Source organism: Tachyglossus aculeatus, chromosome 5 (genome assembly GCF_015852505.1).
Source record: "Tachyglossus aculeatus isolate mTacAcu1 chromosome 5, mTacAcu1.pri, whole genome shotgun sequence".
Lineage (NCBI taxonomy): Eukaryota > Metazoa > Chordata > Mammalia > Monotremata > Tachyglossidae > Tachyglossus > Tachyglossus aculeatus.
Window position 1 is genome coordinate 7,720,815 of NC_052070.1, and position 21,392 is coordinate 7,742,206.

General features: G+C 44.8%; 1 protein-coding gene across 4 annotated transcripts in view; it reads left to right on the forward strand.

Annotated features, from left to right (window-relative positions):
- The window catches only part of GMCL1 (germ cell-less 1, spermatogenesis associated), a 78,347-nt gene that overhangs the window by 42,149 nt on the left and 14,806 nt on the right, over positions 1-21,392 (forward strand). For 2 of the 4 annotated variants that reach the window (XR_005451097.1, XM_038747140.1), the window contains exons 8-10: positions 3,772-3,862; positions 11,289-11,426; positions 17,172-17,252. Coding sequence is in view for 3 of the 4 variants with exons in the window: in XM_038747140.1 (XP_038603068.1) it covers positions 3,772-3,862; positions 11,289-11,426; positions 17,172-17,252 (310 nt within the window). In the remaining variant the exon portion in view is untranslated. The remainder of the gene's footprint in view (positions 1-3,771; positions 3,863-11,288; positions 11,427-17,171; positions 17,253-21,392) is intronic. The other 2 variants (XM_038747141.1, XM_038747139.1) reach the window with 1 other exon arrangement.

Genomic DNA, 21,392 nt, shown 5'->3' on the forward strand with positions numbered 1-21,392 from the left:
CTCTGGGCCTCAGTTCCCTCATCTGTCAAATGGGGACGAAGACGGCCAGCCTGTATATATGTTTGTACATATGTGTTACTCTATTTATTTATTTATTTATTTTACTTGTGCATATCTATTCTATTTGTACATATGTGCTACTCTATTTATTTTACTTGTACATCTCTATTCTGTTTGTACATGTGTGTTACTCTATTTATTTATTTTACTTGTACATATCTATTCTATTTGTACATGTGTTTATTTATTTATTTTACTTGTACATATCTATTCTATGTGTACATATGTGTTACTCTATTTATTTATTTTAGTTGTACATATCTATTCTATTTGTACATATGTGTTACTCTATTTTACTTGTACATATCTATTCTATTTGTGCATATGTGTTACTCTATTTATTTTACTTGTACATATCTATTCTATTTGTACATGTGTGTTACTCTTTATTTATTTATTTATTTTACTTGTACATATCTATTCTATTTGTACATATGTGTTACTCTATTTATTTTACTTGTACATATCTATTCTATTTGTACATGTGTGTTACTCTATTTATTTATTTATTTATTTTACTTGTGCATATCTATTCTATTTGTACATGTGTGTTACTCTATTTATTTTACTTGTACATATCTGTTCTATTTGTACATATGTGTTACTCTATTTTACTTGTACATATCTATTCTATTTGTACATATGTGTTACTCTATTTATTTATTTTACTTGTGCATATCTATTCTATTTGTACGTGTTACTCTATTTTGCTTGTACATATCTATTCTATTTGTACATATGTGTTACTCTATTTATTTATTTTACTTGTACATATCTATTCTATTTGTACATATGTGTTGCTCTGTTTATTTATTTATTTTACTTGTACATGTCTATTCTATTTGTACATATGTGTTACTCTATTTATTTATTTTACTTGTGCATATCTATTCTATTTGTACGTGTTACTCTATTTTGCTTGTACATATCTATTCTATTTGTACATATGTGTTACTCTATTTATTTATTTTACTTGTGCATATCTATTCTATTTGTACATATGTGTTGCTCTGTTTATTTATTTATTTTACTTGTACATGTCTATTCTATTTGTACATATGTTGCTCTATTTTGCTTGTACATATCTATTCTATTTGTACATGTGTTACTCTATTTATTTATTTATTTTACTTGTACATATCTATTCTATTTGTACATATGTGTTACTCTATTTTACTCGTACATATCTATTCTATTTGTACATGTGTGTTACTCTATTTATTTATTTTACTTGTACATATCTATTCTATTTGTACATATGTGTTACTCTATTTATTTATTTTACTTGTACATATCTATTCTATTTGTACATATGTGTTACTCTATTTTACTTGTACATATCTATTCTATTTGTACATATGTGTTACTCTATTTTACTTGTACGTATCTATTCTATTTGTACATATGTGTTACTCTATTTTACTTGTACATATCTATTCTATTTGTACATGTGTGTTACTCGATTTATTTATTTATTTTACTTGTACATATCTATTCTATTTGTACATATGTGTTACTTTATTTATTTATTTTACTTGTACATATCTATTCTATTTGTACATATGTTACTCTATGTATTTATTTATTTTACTTGTACATATCTATTCTATTTGTACATATGTGTTACTCTATTTATTTTACTTGTACATATCTATTCTATTTGTACATATGTGTTACTCTATTTATTTATTTTACTTGTACATATCTATTCTATTTGTACATATGTGTTACTCTATTTATTTATTTATTTTACTTGTACATATCTATTCTATTTATTTTATTTTGTTAGCATGTCTGGCTTTGTTCTCTGTCTCCCCCTTTTAGACTGTGAGCCCACTGTTGGGTAGGGACTGTCTCTATATAATAATAATTATAATAATTATGGCATTTATTAAGCGCTGACTATGTGCAGAGCACTGTTCTAAGCGCTGGGGGGGATACAAGGTGATCAAGTTGTCCCACATGGGGCTCACAGTCTTTATCCCCATTTTACAGATGAGGTCACTGAGGCCCAGGGAAGTCAAGTGACTTCTTAAGCGCTTAGTACAGTGCTCTGCACATAGTAAGCGCTCAATAAATATGTTTGTACATATTTTTTACTCTATTTATTTATTTATTTCATTTGTACCTATCTATTCTATTTATTTTATTTTGTTAGTATGTTTGGTTTTGTTCTCTGTCTCCCCCTTTTAGACTGTGAGCCCACTGTTGGGCAGGGACTGTCTCCATATGTTGCCAACTTGTACTTCCCAAGCGCTTAGTACAGTGCTCTGCACATAGTAAGCGCTCAATAAATACGATTGATTGATTGATTAAAATAAAATAAAATAAAATAAATGCGATTGATGATGATGAAGTGACTTGCCCAAGGTCACCCAGCAGACACGTGGCGGCGCCGGGATTCGAACCCACGCCCTCTGACTCCAAAGCCCGGGCTCTTTCCACTGAGCCACGCTGCTTCTCTATATGTTGCCAGCTTGTACTTCCCGAGCGCTTAGTCCAGTGCTCTGCACACAGTAAGCGCTCAATAAATGCGATTGATGATGATGATGATGATGATGATGATGATGATGATGGGCCCCCCCCGGGGGACAACCTGATCCCCTTGTAACCTCCCCAGCGCTTAGAACAGTGCTTGGCACATAGTAAGCGCTTCACAAATGCCAACATTAGTATTATTATCAGGGGAGAAACGCAAACGTGCCCGGCCTAGCGGCAAGAGCCCGGGCTTGGGAGCCAGAGGACGTGGGTTCTAATCCCGGCCCCGCCACCTGTCTGCTGTGTGACCTCGGGCAAGTCGCGTCACTTCTCTGGGCCTCATCTGGAAAATGGGGATGGAGATCGGGAGCCCCACGTGGGACAGGGACTGTGCCCATCCTATTTACCTCGTATCTCCCCCAGTGCTCAGTACAGTGCTTGGCACATAGTAAGCGCTTAATAGATACCAGAATCATTATTATCCCGTGGAGAGCTGGGCGAGGTCGGGCTTCCCACGGACTCGCGTGTATTTTAGCGACGTTGCAAAGCAGCGACCTCGAGAAGCAGCGTGGCTCGGTGGAAAGAGCCCGGGCTTGGGAGTCAGAGGTCACGGGTTCTAATCCCGGCACCTCCAGCTGTCAGCCGGGTGACTGTGGGCAAGTCACTTCACTTCTTAAGCACTTAAGCACGTGGCTGCTCAGTGGGAAAGAGCCCGGGCTTTGGAGTCAGAGGTCGTGGGTTCAAGTCAGCTGGGTGACCTTGGGCAAGTCACTTCACTTCTCTGGGCCTCAGTTCCCTCGCCTGTAAAGTGGGGATGAAGACTGTGAGCCCCACGTGGGACAACCTGATCACCTCGTATTCCCCCCAGCGCTTAGAACGGCGCTTTGCACAGAGTAAGCGCTTGATAAATGCCATTAAAAAAAAAAGTCACTTCATCATCATCATCAATCGTGTTTATTGAGCGCTTACTGTGTGCAGAGCACTGTACTAAGCGCTTGGGAAGTACAAACTGGCAACATATAGAGACAGTCCCCACCCAACAGTGGGCTCACGGTCTAAAAGACTTCACTTCTGTGGGCCTCAGTTTCCTCATCTGTGAAATGAGGGTTAGGACTGTGAGCCCCACGGGGGACCACCTGATGACCTTGCATCTCCCCCAGAGCATTTAGAACAGTGCTTGGCACATAGTAAGCGCTTAACAAATATTATTATTATTATTTTTTTTTTATCCAGTGGATGTTCCTGCAGCTAGTACCGTCCTGGAATGGATCCTTAAAAGAGCTCTTAACGGAAGCCGACGGCTGGTTTTCCAAATGGCGGAAAGGTATGGCCCTGCGTGTCCCTGTATGTGTGCGTGTTGTCTCTGTGTGCGTGTTGTCTCTGTGTGCGTGTTGTCTCTGTGTGCGCGCACGCCTGTCTCTGCGGGCTCGCGCTTACCCGCGTGGGCCTGCCCGTCAGCCGTGTTTATTGAGCGCTTACTGTGCCAAGCGCTGGACTAAGCGCTCGGGAGAAGATTCATTCAGGAGGGAGAGCGGAGCTCGGTGGAAAGAGCCCGGGCTTGGGAGTCAGAGGTTGTGGGTTCTAATCCCGGCTCCGCCACGTGTCTGCTGCGTGATTTGGGGCAAGCCGCTTCAATCAATCAATCAATCGTATTTATTGAGCGCTTGCTGTGTGCAGAGCACTGGACTAAGCGCTTGGGTAGTACACAAGTTGGCAACATCTAGAGACAGTCCCTACCCAACAGTGGGCTCACGGTCTAAAAGGGTGGCTTCACTTCTCCGGGCCTCGGTGACCTCATCTGTCAAATGGGGATGAAGACTGTGAGCCCCACATGGGGCAACCTGAATACCTTGTATCCTCCCCAGCGCTTAGAACAGTGCCTTTCACATAGTAAGTGCTTAACAAATGCCATTATTATTATTAATAATATAATATTATTATAATATAATAATGTAATTATAATATAATTATAATTATTAATATTATTATAATATTATTTCTGTAGTTTTCATGAAAATTCATTGGCCTGGTGACAGTCATCATCAAAGTAGCCTCTTTATTTTGGGGGACTGGACCACTGTTCTTATTATTGTTATCCTTATTATTATTATTATTATTATCATTTTTTGGTACTTGCTAAGTGCTTACTATGTGCCAAGCACCGTTTCTAAGCACTTTATTTTGGGGGACTGGACCGCTGTTCTTCTTATTGTTATCCTTATTATTATTATTATCATTTTTTGGTACTTGCTAAGTGCTTACTATGTGCCAAGCACCGTTTCTAAGCAGTTTATTTGGGGGGACTGGGCCGTTCTTATTATTGTTATCCTTATTATTATTATTATTATTATTATTATCATTGGTACTTGCTAAGTGCTTACTATGTGCCAAGCACTGTTTCTAAGCACTTTATTTTGGGGGACCGGACCGTTGTTCTTGTTATTGTTATCCTTATTATTATTATTATCATTTTTTGGTACTCGCTAATTGCTTACTATGTGCCAAGCACTGCTTCTAAGCACTTTATTTGGGGGACCGGACTGTTGTTGTTCTTATTGTTATCCTTATTATTATTATTATCATTTTTTGGTACTTGCTAAGTGCTTACTATGTGCCAAGCACTGTTTCTAAGCACTTTATTTTGGGGGACCGGACCGTTGTTTTTCTTATTGTTATCCTCATTATTATTATTATTATTATCATTGGTACTTGCTAAGTGCTTACTATGTGCCAAGCACTGTTTCTAAGCACTTTATTTTGGGGGACCAGACCGTTGTTCTTCTTATTGTTATCCTTATTATTATTATTATCATTTTTCGGTACTTGCTAAGTGCTTACTATGTGCCAAGCACTGTTTCTAAGCACTTTATTTTGGGGGACCGGACCGTTGTTCTTCTTATTGTTATCCTTATTATTATTATTATCATTTTTTGGTACTTGCTAAGTGCTTACTATGTGCCAAGCACCGTTTCTAAGCACTTTATTTTGGGGGACCGGACCGTTGTTCTTATTATTGTTATCCTTATTATTATTATTATTATTATCATTTTTTGGTACTTGCCAAATGCTTACTATGTGCCAAGCACCATTTCTAAGCACTTTATTTTGGGGGACTGGACCGTTGTTCTTATTATTGTTATCCTTATTATTATTATTATCGTTTTTTGGTACTTGCTAAGTGCTTACTATGTGCCAAGCACTGTTTCTAAGCACTTTATTTTGGGGGACCGGACCGTTGTTCTTATTATTGTTATCCTTATTATTATTATTATCATTTTTTGGTACTTGCTAAGTGCTTACTATGTGCCAAGCACTGTTTCTAAGCACGTTATTTTGGGGGACCGGACCGTTGTTCTTATGATTGTTATCCTTATTATTATTATTATTATCATTTTTTGGTACTTGCTAAGTGCTTACTATGTGCCAAGCACTGTTTCTAAGCACGTTATTTTGGGGGACCGGACCGTTGTTCTTCTTATTGTTATCCTTATTATTATTATTATCATTTTTTGGTACTTGCTAAGTGCTTACTATGTGCCAAGCACTGTTTCTAAGCACTTTATTTTGGGGGACCGGACCGTTGTTTTTCTTATTGTTATCCTCATTATTATTATTATCATTTTTCGGTACTTGCTAAGTGCTTACTATGTGCCAAGCACTGTTTCTAAGCACTTTATTTTGAGGGACTGGACCGTTGTTCTTCTTATTGTTATCCTTATTATTATCATTTTTTGGTACTTGCTAAGTGCTTACTATGTGCCAAGCACTGTTTCTAAGCACTTTATTTTGGGGGACCGGACCGTTGTTCTTCTTATTGTTATCCTTATTATTATTATTATCATTTTTCGGTACTTGCTAAGTGCTTACTATGTGCCAAGCACTGTTTCTAAGCACTTTATTTTGGGGGACCGGACCGTTGTTCTTATGATTGTTATCCTTATTATTATTATTATTATTATCATTTTTTGGTACTTGCTAAGTGCTTACTATGTGCCAAGCACTGTTTCTAAGCACTTTATTTTGGGGGACCGGACCGTTGTTCATATTATTGTTATCCTTATTATTATTATTATCATTTCTTGGTACTTGCTAATTGCTTACTATGTGCCAAGCACTGTTTCTAAGCACGTTATTTTGGGGGACCGGACCGTTGTTCTTCTTATTGTTATCCTTATTATTATTATTATCATTTTTTGGTACTTGCTAAGTGCTTACTATGTGCCAAGCACTGTTTCTAAGCACTTTATTTTGGGGGACCGGACCGTTGTTGTTCTTATTGTTATCCTTATTATTATTATTATCATTTTTTGGTACTTGCTAAGTGCTTACTATGTGCCAAGCACCGTTTCTAAGCACTGGGGTAGATACAGATAGTGAGGCTGGACAGAATTCCTGTCCCACATAGGGCTCACAGTCTTCATCCCCATTTTCCAGGTGAAGGAATAACCGAGGGCCGGAAAAGTGAAGTGACTTGTCCAAGGTCACCCAGCAGACGTGTGGCGGAGCCGGGATTAGAACCCATGACCTTCTGACTCCTGGGCCCGTGCGCTATCCACTAAGCCAGGCTGCTGATCTAATTATTGTTGTTTTTGTATTTATAATAATAATAATAATGGCAGTTATTAAGCGCTTGCTATGTGCCAAGCACTGTTCTAAGCGTTGGGGAGGTTACAAGGTGATCAGGTTGTCCCACGGGGGGCTCACAGTCTTCATCCCCATTTTCCAGATGAGGGAACTGAGGCCCAGAGAAGTGAAGGGACTTGCCCAAAGTCACACAGCTGACAATTGGCAGAGCCGGGATTTGAACCCGTGACCTCGGACTCCAAAGCCCGGGCTCTTTCCACTGAGCCACGCTGCTTCTGTAGCCTGTGAGACCGGACAAGCTCACCCTTATCTCTAAACCCCGGCCCCCAAACCAGTCCACGTTTGGCGGCCTGATTCAAGGGAAGCGGTGTGGCCTAGTGGGGAGAAGGACCTGGGTTCTAATCCCGACTCCGCCGCTTTTCTGCTATGTGACCCTGGGCAAGTCACTTGGCTTCTCTGGGCCTCAGTTCCCTCAGCTGCAAAATGGGGATGAAGATTGTGAGCCCTACGTGGGACAGTGCTCTGCACACAGTAAGCGCTCAATAAATACGATTGATGTTGATGATGACCGGGACTGTGTCCAACCTGATTGGCTTGGATAATAATAATAATAACAACAATAATGGCATTTATTAAGTGCTTACTATGTGCAAAGCACTGTTCTAAGTGCTGGGGGGGACACAAGGTGATCAGGTTGTCCTACGTGGGGCTCACAGTCTTCAGCCCCATTTTACAGATGGGGGAACTGAGGCCCAGAGAAGTGAAGTGACTTGCCCCAAGGCACCCAGCTGACAATTGGCAGAGCCGGGATTTGAACCCACGGCCTCTGACTCCAAAGCCCGGGCTCTTTCCACTGAGCCACGCTGTTTGTATCCACCTCAGCGCTCAGTACAGCACCTGGTCCATCCCCCTCCATCCCTCTCCATCCCCCCCATCTTACCTCCTTCCCTTCCCCACAGCACCTGTATATATGGATATATATTTGTACATATTTATTACTCTATTTATTTTACTTGTACCTATCTATTCTGTTTATTTTATTTTGTTAGTATGTTTGGTTTTGTTCTCTATCTCCCCCTTTTAGACTGTGAGCCCACTGTTGGGTAGGGACCGTCTTTATATGTTGCCAGCTTGTACTTCCCAAGCGCTTAGTACAGTGCTCTGCACACAGTAAGCGCTCAATAAATACGATTGATTGATTGATTGATTGGTACATAGTAAGCATTTAACAAATGTCATTATTATCATTATTCCCGTTGTTGGGTAGGGACTGTCTCTATATGCCGCCAACTTGTACTTCCCAAGCGCTTAGTCCAGTGCTCTGCAAACAGTAAGCGCTCAATAAAGACCATCTCTATATGTTGCCAACTTGTACTTCCCAAGCGCTTAGTCCAGTGCTCTGCACACAGTAAGCGCTCAATAAATAGTTGAATGAATGAATACGATTGAATGAATTTGAATGAATTATTATTATTATTATTATGATAGCATTTGTTAAGCACTTACTATGTGCCAAGCACTGATTATTATTATTGAGAAGGAGCACGGCGTCGTGGTCAGAGCACTGGCCTGAGAGTGAGAAAGTCATGGGAAGCGCTTAATACAGTGCTCTGCACACAGTAAGCGCTCAATAAATACGGTTGAATGAGTGAATACGATTGAATGAATTTGAATGAATTATTATTATTATGATAGCATTTGTTAAGCACTTACTATGTGCCAAGCACTGATTATTATTATTGAGAAGGAGCACGGCGTCGTGGTCAGAGCACTGGCCTGAGAGTGAGAAAGTCATGAGAAGCGCTTAGTACAGTGCTCAGCACACAGTAAGCGCTCAATAAATACGATTGAATGAGTGACTATGATTGATTGAATTTGAATGAATTATTATTATTATTATTATAGCATTTGTTAAGCACTTACTATGTGCCAAGCACTGGTTATTATTATTGAGAAGGAGCACGGCGTCGTGGTCAGAGCACTGGCCTGAGAGTGCGAAAGTCATGGGAAGCGCTTAGTACAGTGTTCTGCACACAGTAAGCGCTCAATAAATACGGTTGAATGAATGAATACGATTGAATGAATTTGAATGAATTATTATTATTATTATATTATTATAATGATAGCATTTGTTAAGCACTTACTATGTGCCAAGCACTGGTTATTATTATTAAGGAGCACGGCGTCGTGGTCAGAGCACTGGGCTGAGAGTGAGAAAGTCATGGGAAGCGCTTAGTTCAGTGCTCTGCACACAGTAAGCGCTCAATAAATACAGTTGAATGAATGAATACGATTGAATGAATTTGAATGAATTATTATTATTATTATTATTATGATAGCATTTGTTAAGCACTTACTATGTGCCAAGCACTGATTATTATTATTGAGAAGGAGCACGGCGTCGTGGTCAGAGCACTGGCCTGAGAGTGAGAAAGTCATGGGAAGCGCTTAGTCCAGTGCTCTGCACACAGTAAGCGCTCAATAAATGCGATTGATCGATTGATTCTAATCTCGGCTCCGCCTGTGCGACCTTGGGCAAGTCGCTTGGCTTCTCTGGGCCTCATCTGGAAAATGGGGATGGAGACCGTGTCCAACCCGCCGTGCTTGCATCCACCTCAGAACAGCGCTTGGCACATAGTAAGCGCTTAAGCAGCGTGGCTCAGTGGGAAGAGCCCGGGCTTTGGAGTCAGCGGTCCTGGGTTCTAATCCCGACTCCACCAACTGTCAGCTGGGTGACTTTGGGCAAGTCGCTTCACTTCTCTGGGCCTCAGTGACCTCATCTGTCCAATGGGGATGAAGACTGCGAGCCCCCCGTGGGACAGCTGTGCGATGTTGGGCAAGTCACTTTTTACTTTTCGGGGCCTCAGTTCCCGCATCTGGAAAATGGGGATTAAAACTGTGAGCCCCCCACCGTGGGACAACCTGATCACCTTGTAACCTCCCCAGTGCTGAGAACAGGGCTTGGCACATAGTAAGCGCTTAAGCAGGGTGGCTCAGTGGAAAGAGCCCGGGCTTTGGAGTCAGAGGTCATGGGTTCTAATCCCGCCTCCGCCACGTATCAGCTGTGCGATGTTGGGCAAGTCACTTTTTACTTTTCTGGGCCTCAGTTCCCTCATCTGTAAAATGGGGATTAAACCTGTGAGCCCCCTGTGGGACAACCTGATCACCTTGTAACCTCCCCAGCGCTGAGAACAGGGCTTGGCACATAGTAAGCGCTTAAGCAGCGTGGCTCAGTGGAAAGAGCCCGGGCTTTGGAGTCAGAGGTCCTGGGTTCTAATTCTGGCTCCGCCCCGTATCAGCTGTGTGATGTTGGGCAACTCACTTTACTTTTCTGGGCCTCAGTTCCCGCATCTGGAAAATGGGGATTAAAACTGTGAGCCCCCCCCGGGGGACAGCCTGATCACCTTGTAACCTCCCCAGCGCTGAGAACAGGGCTTGGCACATAGTAAGCGCTTGAGCAGCGTGGCTCAGTGGAAAGAGCCCGGGCTTTGGAGTCAGAGGTCATGGGTTCAAATCCCGGCTCCGCCACTTGTCAGCTGTGTGACTTTGGGCAAGTTACTTGACTTCTCTGTGCCTCAGTTCCCTCATCTGTAAAATGGGGATTAAAACTGTGAGCCCCCCCCCCGTGGGACAACCTGATCACCTTGTAACCTCCCCAGCGCTGAGAACAGGGCTTTGCACATCATCATCATCAATCGTATTTATTGAGCGCTTACTGTGTGCAGAGCACTGTACTAAGCGCTTGGGAAGTACAAATCGGCAACATATGGAGACAGTCCATACCCAACAGTGGGCTCACAGTCTAGAAGAGTAAGCACATAGTAAGCGCTTAACAAATACCATCATCATCATCATTATTATTATTATTATTATTATTGTTACCATCCGTCTTATTTATTTTATTTTGTTAGTATGTTTGGTTTTGTCCTCTGTCTCCCCCTTTTAGACTGTGAGCCCGCTGTTGGGTAGGGACTGTCTCTAGATGTTGCCAACTTGTACTTCCCAAGCGCTTAGTACAGTGCTCTGCACATAGTAAGCGCTCAATAAATATGATTGATTGATTGATTGATTGATTATTTAAGTAGTCCCCGGCGATAGTGGGGAATGGGGCGGGGACGGCGACCGGCGCGGTCACCCTCAGCGCGTTGCCCGGTCCCTTTCGGCAGAGTCCGGCGGGGCCGCCTTCCTCGAGTCGGATCGCGGGAGGATTTTCCGGCCGGTTTTCCAGCAGTTGAGGCTGCAGTACATCGTCAGCGACCTGGCGTCGGCCAGGATCGTGGAGAGCGACGCTCTTATACCTTCAGGTAACGCCATCCAGCCATCCACCGGTCGGTCGGGAGGGATTTTTCATTGTCAGTCGGATTTATTGAGCGCTGACTGTGTGCAGAGCACTGTACTGAGCGCTTCGGAAGTCCAAGACGGCAACAGGGATGGTCCCGACCCGACGATGGGCTCACGGTCTAGAAGGGGGAGGCACACAACAAAACAGAAGAAGCAGACAGGTGTCAATACCGTCAGAATAAATAGATAGCTATTGAGCGCCGACTCTGCGCAAAGCACTGGGGAAGCAGCGTGGCTCAGTGGAAAGAGCCCGGGGCTTTGGAGTCGGAGGTCATGGGTTCGAATCCCGGCTCCGCCAATTGTCAGCTGGGTGACTTTGGACAAGTCGCTTTTTTTTTTTTTTGCATTTATTAAGCGCTTACTATGTGCAAAGCACTGTTCTAAGCGCTAGGGAGGTTACAGGGCAATCGGGTTGTCCCACTTCACTTCTGTGGACTCCACTGAGCCACGCTGCTTCTCTAATAATAATAATGATGGCATTTGTTCAGCGCTTACCATGGGCCAAGCACTGTTGTAAGCGCTAGCAGCGTGGCTCAGTGGAAAGAGCCTGGGCTTTGGAGTCAGAGGTCATGGGTTCGAATCCCGGCTCCGCCAATTGTCAGCTGTGTGACTTTGGACAAGTCGCCTTTTTTTTTTTTTTGCATTTATTAAGCGCTTACTATGTGCAAAGCACTGTTCTAAGCGCTGGGGAGGTTACAAGGCAATCGGGTTGTCCCACTTCACTTCTGTGGACTCCACTGAGCCACGCTGCTTCTCTAATAATAATAATGATGGCATTTGTTCAGCACTTACTATGGGCCAAGCACTGTTGTAAGCGCTAGCAGCGTGGCTCAGTGGAAAGAGCCCGGGCTTTGGAGTCGGAGGTCATGGGTTCGAGTCCCGGCTCCGCCAATTGTCAGCTGGGTGACTTTGGACAAGTTGCTCCACTTCTCTGGACTCAACTGAGCCACGCTGCTTCTCTAAGAATAATAATAATAATAATAATGATGGCATTTGTTAAGCGCTTACTACGGGCCAAGCACTGTTGTAAGCGCTAGCAGCGTGGCTCAGTGGAAAGAGCCCGGGCTTTGGAGTCAGAGGTCATGGGTTCGAATCCTGGCTCCGCCAACTGCCAGCTGTGTGACTTTGGACAAGTCCACTTCTCTGGACTCCACTGAGCCACGCTGCTTCTCTAATAATAATAATGATGGCATTTGTTAAGCGCTTACTATGGGCCAAGCACTGTCGTAAGCGCTAGCAGCGTGGCTCAGTGGAAAGAGCCCGGGCTTTGGAGTCAGAGGTCATGGGTTCGAATCCCAGCTCCGCCAATTGTCAGCTATGTGACTTTGGACAAGTCACTTCACTTCTCTGGACTCCATTGAGCCACGCTTCTTCTCTAATAATAATAATGATGGCATTTGTTAAGCGCTTACTATGGGCCAAGCACTGTTGTAAGCGCTAGCAGCGTAGCTCAGTGGAAAGAGCCCGGGCTTTGGAGTCAGAGGTCATGGGTTTGAATCCCGGCTCCGCCAAGTGTCAGCTGTGTGACTTTGGGCAAGTCGCTTCACTTCTCTAGGCCTCAGTTCCCTCATCTGTAAAATGGGGATTAAGATTGTGAGCCCCCCGTGGAACAACCTGATCACCTTGTAACCTCCCCCAGCGCTTAAAACAGTGCTTTGCACATAGTAAGCGCTTAGTAAATGCCATTATTATTATTAAATCAGCAACAGATAGAGACGGTCCCTCCCCGACAACGGGCTCGCAGTCTAGAAGGGGGAGACGGACAACAAAACAGAAGAAGGAGACAGATGTCAATACCGTCAGAATAAATAGATAGCTATTGAGCGCCGACTCTGCGCAAAGCACTGGGGAAGCAGCGTGGCTCAGTGGAAAGAGCCCGGGGCTTTGGAGTCAGAGGTCATGGGTTCGAATCCGCCACATGTCTGCTGCGTGACCCTGGACAAGTCACTTCACTTCTCTGGGCCTCAGTTACCTCATCTGTATACGGGAGTACTGAGGTAGATACAAGGTAATCAGTTCAGGCACAGTCCATGTAGCACAGGGGGCTCGCAGTCTTAATCCCCATTTTACAGATGAGGGAACTGAGGCCCAGAGAAGTGAAGCGACCGGTCCAGGGTCACACAGCAGACAAGTGGCGGAGCCGGGATTGGAACCCAGGTCCTTCTGGCTCCCAGGGCCGGGCTCTGTCCTCTGATTTTAGACACCATCATCACCCATAGCACCAGAATTATTCATTCATTCATTCAGTCGTATTTATTGAGCGCTTACAGTGTGCAGAGCACTGTACTAAGCGCTTGGGAAGTCCAAGTCGGCAACATCTAGAGACGGTCGCTACCCAACAGCGGGCTCACAGTCTGGAAGGGGGAGACAGACGACAAAACAAAACATGTGGACAGGTGTCAAGTCGTCAGAATAAATAGAATTAAGGCTAAATGCACGTCAGAATAAACAGAATTAAAGCTAAATGCACGTTATTAACAAAATAAATAGAATAGTAAATATGTCCAAGTAAAATAAATAGAGTAATAAATCTGTACAAACATATCTACAGGTGCTGTGGGGAGGGGAAGGAGGTAGGGCGGGGAGGATGGGGAGGAGGAGAGGAAAAAGGGGGCTATTATCAAGCAGCGAAGCGGCGTAGCATAGTGGAAAGAGCCCAGGTCTGTGAGCCAGAAGGTCACGGGTTCTAATCCCGCCTCCAGTATTTATGTAGTGTAAGACCTTGGACAAGTCACTTCACTTCACCGTGCCTCAGTTACTTCATCTGCACCCTTTTTCGCCTCTCCGTCAGCCCTACACCACTTACGTATTCATTCAGTCGTATTTATTGAGCGCTTACTGTGTGCAGAGCACTGGACTAAGCGCTTGGGAAGTACAAGTTGGCAACATATAGAGGCGGTCTTTATTGAGCACTTACTGTGTGCAGAGCGCTGTACTAAGCGCTTGGGAAGGACAAGTTGGCAACATATAGAGGCGGTCTTTAGTGAGCGCTTACTGTGTGCAGAGCACTGTAGTAAGCGCTTGGGAAGGACAAGTTGGCAACATATAGAGGCGGTCTTTATTGAGCGCTTACCGTGTGCAGAGCACTGTACTAAGCGCCTGGGAAGTACAAGTTGGCAACATATAGAGGCGGTCTTTATTGAGCTCTTACTGTGTGCAGAGCACTGTACTAAGCGCTTGGGAAATACAAGTTGGCAACATATAGAGGCGGTCTTTATTGAGCGCTTACCGTGTGCAGAGCACTGTACTAAGCGCTTAGGAAGTCCAAGTTGGCAACATATAGAGGCGGTCTTTATTGAGCGCTTACCGTGTGCAGAGCGCTGTACTAAGCGCTTGGGAAGGACAAGTTGGCAACATATAGAGACGGTCTTTATTGAGCACATACTGTGTGCAGAGCGCTGTACTAAGCGCTTGGGAAGGACAAGTTGGCAACATATAGAGACGGTCTTTATTGAGCACTTACTGTGTGCAGAGCGCTGTACTAAGCGCTTGGGAAGGACAAGTTGGCAACATATAGAGACGGTCTTTATTGAGCACTTACTGTGTGCAGAGCACTGTACTAAGCGCTTGGGAAGTACAAGTTGGCAACATATAGAGGCGGTCTTTATTGAGCGCTTACCGTGTGCAGAGCACTGTACTAAGCGCTTAGGAAGTACAAGTTGGCAACATATAGAGACGGTCTTTATTGAGCGCTTACTGTGTGCAGAGCGCTGTACTAAGCGCTTGGGAAGTAGAAGTTGGCAACATATAGAGGCGGTCTTTATTGAGCGCTTACTGTGTGCAGAGCACTGTAGTAAGTGCTTGGGAAGTACAAGTTGGCGACATATAGAGACGGTCCCTACCCAACAGCGGGCTCACAGTCTAGAATCTATCTGTAATTTATTTCTTAAGATTAATGTCCATCTCCCCCTCTAGACGGTAAACTCGTTGCGGGCAGGGAACGTGACTACCCACTCTGTTGCATCGTCCTCTCCCAAGCGCTCAGTACAGTGCTCTGCACACAGTAAGTGCTTAATAAATGCCATCGATTGATTTGTCCACGATCACGCAGCTCACACGGCAGACAAGTGGCGGAGCCAGGATTGATGATGGCATTTATTAAGCGCCTACTATGTGCAAAGCACTGTTCTAAGCGCTGGGTGGGGGGGGGAATACAAGGTACTAAGCGCTTAGTACCGTGCTCTGCACATAGTAAGCGCTCAATAAATGCGATTGATGATGATGAGGTTGTCCCACGGGGGGCTCCCAGTCTTCATCCCCGTTTTCCAGGCGAGGTAACTGAGGCCCAGAGAGGTGAAGCGACTTGCCCAAAGTCACCCAGCTGACAGTTGGCAGGGCCGGGATTTGAACCCAGGACCTCTGACTCCAAAGCCCGGGCTCTTTCCACCGAGCCACGCTGCTTCTCTAAAGCAGAGATTTCTAAAGGATTAGAAATCGTGTCCTCTGCTGCTGCTGCCCGTGTGATAAAAATGTGTGATTTACTAGCGGGGGGCTTCAATCGGCTCAGTGGGGGTTTTCCCCTCCTCTCTCGCCCTCCACCCCCACTCTCAATGGAAAGAGCCCGGGCTTTGGAGTCCGAGGGCATGGGTTCGAATCCCGGCTCCGCCAACTGTCAGCTGGGTGACTTTGGGCAAGTCACTTCACTTCTCTGGGCCTCAGTTCCCTCGTCTGCAAGATGGGGGACAACCTGATCACCTGGTAACCTCCCCAGCGCTTAGGAACAGTGCTTTGCACAAAGTAAGCGCTTAATAAATGCCATCATCATCATCATTATTATTATTATTGTTATTATCATAGAAGATTATTATCACAGATTATCATCAGAGAAGCAGCGTGGCTCAGTGGAAAGAGCCTGGGCTTTGGAGTCAGAGGTCATGGGTTCGAGTCCCGGCTCCACCACGTGTCTGCTGTGTGACCTTGGGCAAGTCACTTCACTTCTCGGAGCCTCAGTGGCCTCATCTGTAAAATGGGGGTGATGACTGTGAGCCCCCTGTGGGACAACCTGATCACCTTGTATCCCCCCCGGCACTTAGAACAGGGCTTTGCACATAGTAAGCACTTAATAAATGCCATTATTATTATTATTATTCTGGGGATGAAGACTGTGAGCCCCCCGTGGGACAACCTGATCACCTTGTATCCCCCCCAGCGCTTAGAACAGGGCTTTGCACATAGTAAGCGCTTAATAAATGCCATTATTATTATTATTATGGGGATGAAGACTGTGAGCCCCCCGTGGGACAACCTGATCACCTGGTAACCTCCCCAGCGCTTAGGAACAGTGCTTTGCACATAGTAAGCGCTTAATAAATGCCATTATTATTATTATTATTATTATTATTATTATTATTATTATTATGGGGATGAAGACTGTGAGCCCCCCGTGGGACAACCTGATCACCTGGTAACCTCCCCAGCGCTTAGGAACAGTGCTTTGCACATAGTAAGCGCTTAATAAATGCCATTATTATTATTATTATTATTATGGGGATGAAGACTGTGAGCCCCACGTAGGACAACCTGATCACCTGGTAACCTCCCCAGTGCTTAGGAACAGTGCTTTGCACATAGTAAGTGCTTAATAAATGCCATCATTATTATTATTATTATTCTAATTATTATCCCGTCCCCTGGTACACGTGGCGGATATGCCCGGAAGCTCGGTTTGTCCCTGGTGTGTAACCATGTGCCGTTTTTTTTCCTTTTAGGCTGGCTGGCCTCAGTTTACAAACAGCAGTGGCTGGCGATGCTCAGGGCCGAACAAGACGATAATCCCGGGTGGGTACGAGGCACGTTTCGTCTCCTCTCTCTCTCTCCCGCTGTCTCTCGCTGTCTCTGTGTCTCTTTCCCTCCCCCCCGCCTCCCCCAGCATTTATGAACTGGACACACTGGGCAAACTGGGTGTTTGTCCCTTATGGAACAACTTGTCACCAAAATGCCGGGCCGGTGGAGCGGCGGCCCCCGTGGCATTCCCCGTCCCCGGCATCGTGGTCATCCTGGAGGGCTCTGAGGGCTCCCTGGGCATTCCTTCATTTTTTTTTAGACTGCGAGCCCACTGTTGGGTAGGGACTGTCTCTATACGTTGCCAATTTGTCCTTCCCAAGCGCTTAGTACAGTGCTCTGCACACAGTAAGCGCTCAATAAATACGGTTGATGATGATGATTCATTCAGTCCTATTTATTGAGCCCTTACTGTGTGCAGAGCACAGTGGAGAAGCAGCGTGGCTCCGGGGAAAGAGCCCGGGCTTTGGAGTCAGAGGTCATGGGTTCAAATCCCGGCTCCGCCGAATGTCGGCTGGGTGACTTTGGGCAAGTCACATAATCAATCAATCGTTTTTATTGAGCGCTTGCTGTGTGCAGAGCACTGTCCTGAGCGGTTGGGAAGTACAAGTTGGCAACATAGAGACAGTCCCTACATAACTTCTCTGCGCCTCAGTTACCTCTTCTGTAAAATGAGGATGAAGACCGTGAGCCCCACCGTGGGACAACCCGATAATAATAATAATAATAATAATGTCATTTGTTAAGCGCTTACTATGTGCAGAGCACTGTTCTAAGCGCTGGGGGGGATACAAGGTGATTAAGTTGTCCCACGTGGGGCTCACAGTCTTAATCCCCATTTTACAGATGAGGTAACTGAGGCTCAGAGAAGCTAAGTGACTTGCCCAAGGTCACACAGCAGGCATGTGGTGGAGTCGGGATTCGGACCCATGACCTCTGACTCCAAAGCCCGGCCTCTTTCCATCACCTTGTAACCTCCCCAGCGCTTAGAACAGTGCTTTGCACATAGTAAGTGCTTAATAAATGCCATTAGTAGTAGTAGTAGTAGTAGTAGTACAAGTCGGCAACATATAGAGACAGTCGAAGCAGCGTGGCTCAGTGGAAAGAGCCTGGGCTTTGGAGTCAGAGGTCATGGGTTCGAGTCCCAGCTCCACCACGTGTCTGCTGTGTGACCTTGGGCAAGTCACTTCACTTCTCTGGGCCTCAGTTCCCTCATCTGGAAAATGGGGATGAAGACTGTGAGCCTCACGTGGGACAACCTGATCACCTTGTAACCTCCCCAGCGCTTAGAACACTGCTTTGCACATAGTAAGCGCTTAACAAATACCATTATTATTATTATTATTATTACTCCCCCTCATCCCCCTCTCCATCCCCCCATCTTACCTCCTTCCCTTCCCCACAGCACCTGTATATATGTATATATGTTTGTGCATATTTATTACTCTATTTATTTTACTTGTACATATCTATTCTATTTTATTTTGTTAGTATGTTTGGTTTTGTTCTCTGTCTCCCCGTTTTAGACTGTGAGCCCACTGTTGGGTAGGGACCGTCTCTAGATGTTGCCAACTTGGACTTCCCAAGCGCTTAGTCCAGTGCTCTGCACACAGTAAGCGCTCAACAAATATGTTTGATTGATTAGTACAGTGCTCTGCACACAGTAAGCGCTCAATAAATACGATTGATTGATTGATTGATTACCCAACAACAGGCTCACAGGGTCAGCCACCCTAGTACCCAGAGCCCGGGCCTGAGTAGCAGAAGGACCCGGCGTCTAATCCCGGCTCTGCCACGTCTGCCGGGAGGCCTTGGGTTAGTCACTTCACTTCCCTGTGCTTCAGTTCCCTTAGAATAATAATAATAATAATAATAATAACAATAATAATAACAATGGTGTTTGTTAAGCACCTGCTGTGTGCCAAGTGCTGTTTGATACAGGGTAATCAGGTTGCCCCCCGTGGGGCTCACACTTTTAATCCCCATTTTCCAGATGAAGGATCCGAGGCCCAGAGAAGTGATGTGACTTGCCCAGACTCACACAGCTGACAAGCTGCGGAGCCAGGATTAGAACCCACGTCCTCTGACTCCCAAGCCCGGGCTTTTTCCACTGAGTCACGCTGCTTTTCTTAATGAATTCATTCATTCGATCGTAGTTATTGAGCGCTTACTGTGTGTAGAGCGCTGTACTACCTGTATATATGTTTGTACATATTAAGAGAGAAGGAGCGTGGCTCAGCGGAAAAGAGCCCGGGCTTTGGAGTCAGAGGTCATGGGTTCAAATGCCGGCTCTACCAATTGTCAGCTGTGTGACTTTGGGCAAGTCACTTAACTTCTCTGTGCCTCAGTTACCTCATCTGTAAAATGGGGATGAAGACTGTGAGCCCCCCATGGGACAACCTGATCACCTTGTAGCCTCCCAAACGCTTAGAACAGTGCTTTGCACATAATAAGCGCTTAATAAATGCCATCATTATTATCATTATTAGTATTTATTACTGTATTTTACTTGTACATATTTATTCTATTTCTTTTATTTTGTGAATATGTTTTGTTTTGTTGTCTGTCTCCCCCTTCTAGACTGTGAGCCCGTTGTCGGGTAGGGACCGTCTCTATAGGTTGCCGACTTGTCCTTCCCAAGCGCTTAGTACAGTGCTCTGCACACAGTAAGTGCTCAATAAATACGATTGAATGAATGAATACTAAAGGCTTGGGAAGTACAAATCGGCAACATAATAGTAAGGAATGACTCGCCCAAGGTCCTGCAGCAGCAAGCGGCGGGGCCGGGATTAGAACTCAGGCCCCCCAACTCCCAGGCTTGGGCACGTTCCATTATATATGTTTGTACAAATTTATTACTCTATTTTACTTGTCCATCTTTACTCTTCTATTTATTTTGTTAATGATGTACATTTAGCTTTAATTCTATTTGTTCTGACGACTTGACACCTGTCCACATGTTTGGTTTCGTCGTCCGTCTCCCCCTTCTAGACCGTGACCCCGTTGTCAGGTAGGGACCGTCTCTAGATGTTGCCGACTTGTCCTTCCCAAGCGCTTAGTACAGTGCTCTGCACACAGTAAGCGCTCAATAAATACGATTGAATGAATGAATGAATGAATGAATTAGTCCACTTGGCTTTTTTTTTTTTTTTTTTTAGTTGTATTCGATAAGCACTCACGGTGTGCTGGGCACCGTGCTGAGCGCCAACTAGGGAAGATAGAAGATGAGTGGGTTGGACGCAGTTTCTTAAAGTCCTTTTAGGAGAATCGTGGGCCAGTCACCCCAAAATAGGTTTGGGGCTTTAGTTGCTCTGACCCCAGCTACCCTTGAGAAGGACAACTCGGGAGCTATCACTGAGGGGAGAAAGCAAAGAAGCAGTGTGGCTCAGTGGAAAGAGCCTGGGCTTGGGAATCAATCAATCAATCAATCAATCCATCGTATTTATTGAGCGCTTACTGTGTGCAGAGCACTGGACTAAGTGCTTGCGAAGTCCAAGTTGGCAACATATAGAGACGGTCCCGACCCAACATTGGGCTCACAGTCTAGAAGGGGGAGAGAGAACAAAACCAAACACATTAACAAAATAAAATGATTAGAATAGGTACAAGTAAAATAAATCAATAGAGTAATAAATCTGTACAAACATCTATCCATATATACAGGTGCTGTGGGGAGGAGAAGGAGGTAAGACGGGGGGGGTGGAGAGGGGGACGAGGGGGAGAGAAAGGAGAAGGAAGAGTCAGAGGTCATGGGTTCTAATCCCACTCCGCAGCTTGTCAGCTGGGTGACTTTGGACAAGTCACCTCCTCCAGGAGGGCTTCCCAGACTGAGCCCCCTTTTTCCTCTCCCCCTCCCCACCCCCTCCCGCCCTACCTCCTTCCCCTCCCCACAGCACCTGTATAAATGTTTGGACAGATTTATTACTCTATTTATTTTACTTGTACATATTTACTATTCTATTTTTTTTTTATAATGGCATTTATTAAGCGCTTACTATGTGCAGAGCACTGTTCTAAGCGCTGGGGAACTTACAAGGTGATCAGGTTGCCCCATGTGGGGCTCACAGTCTTAATCCCCATTTTACAGATGAGGTAACTGAGGCCCAGGGAATTTAAGTGACTTTTGCAAATGAGGTGCATTTAGCTTT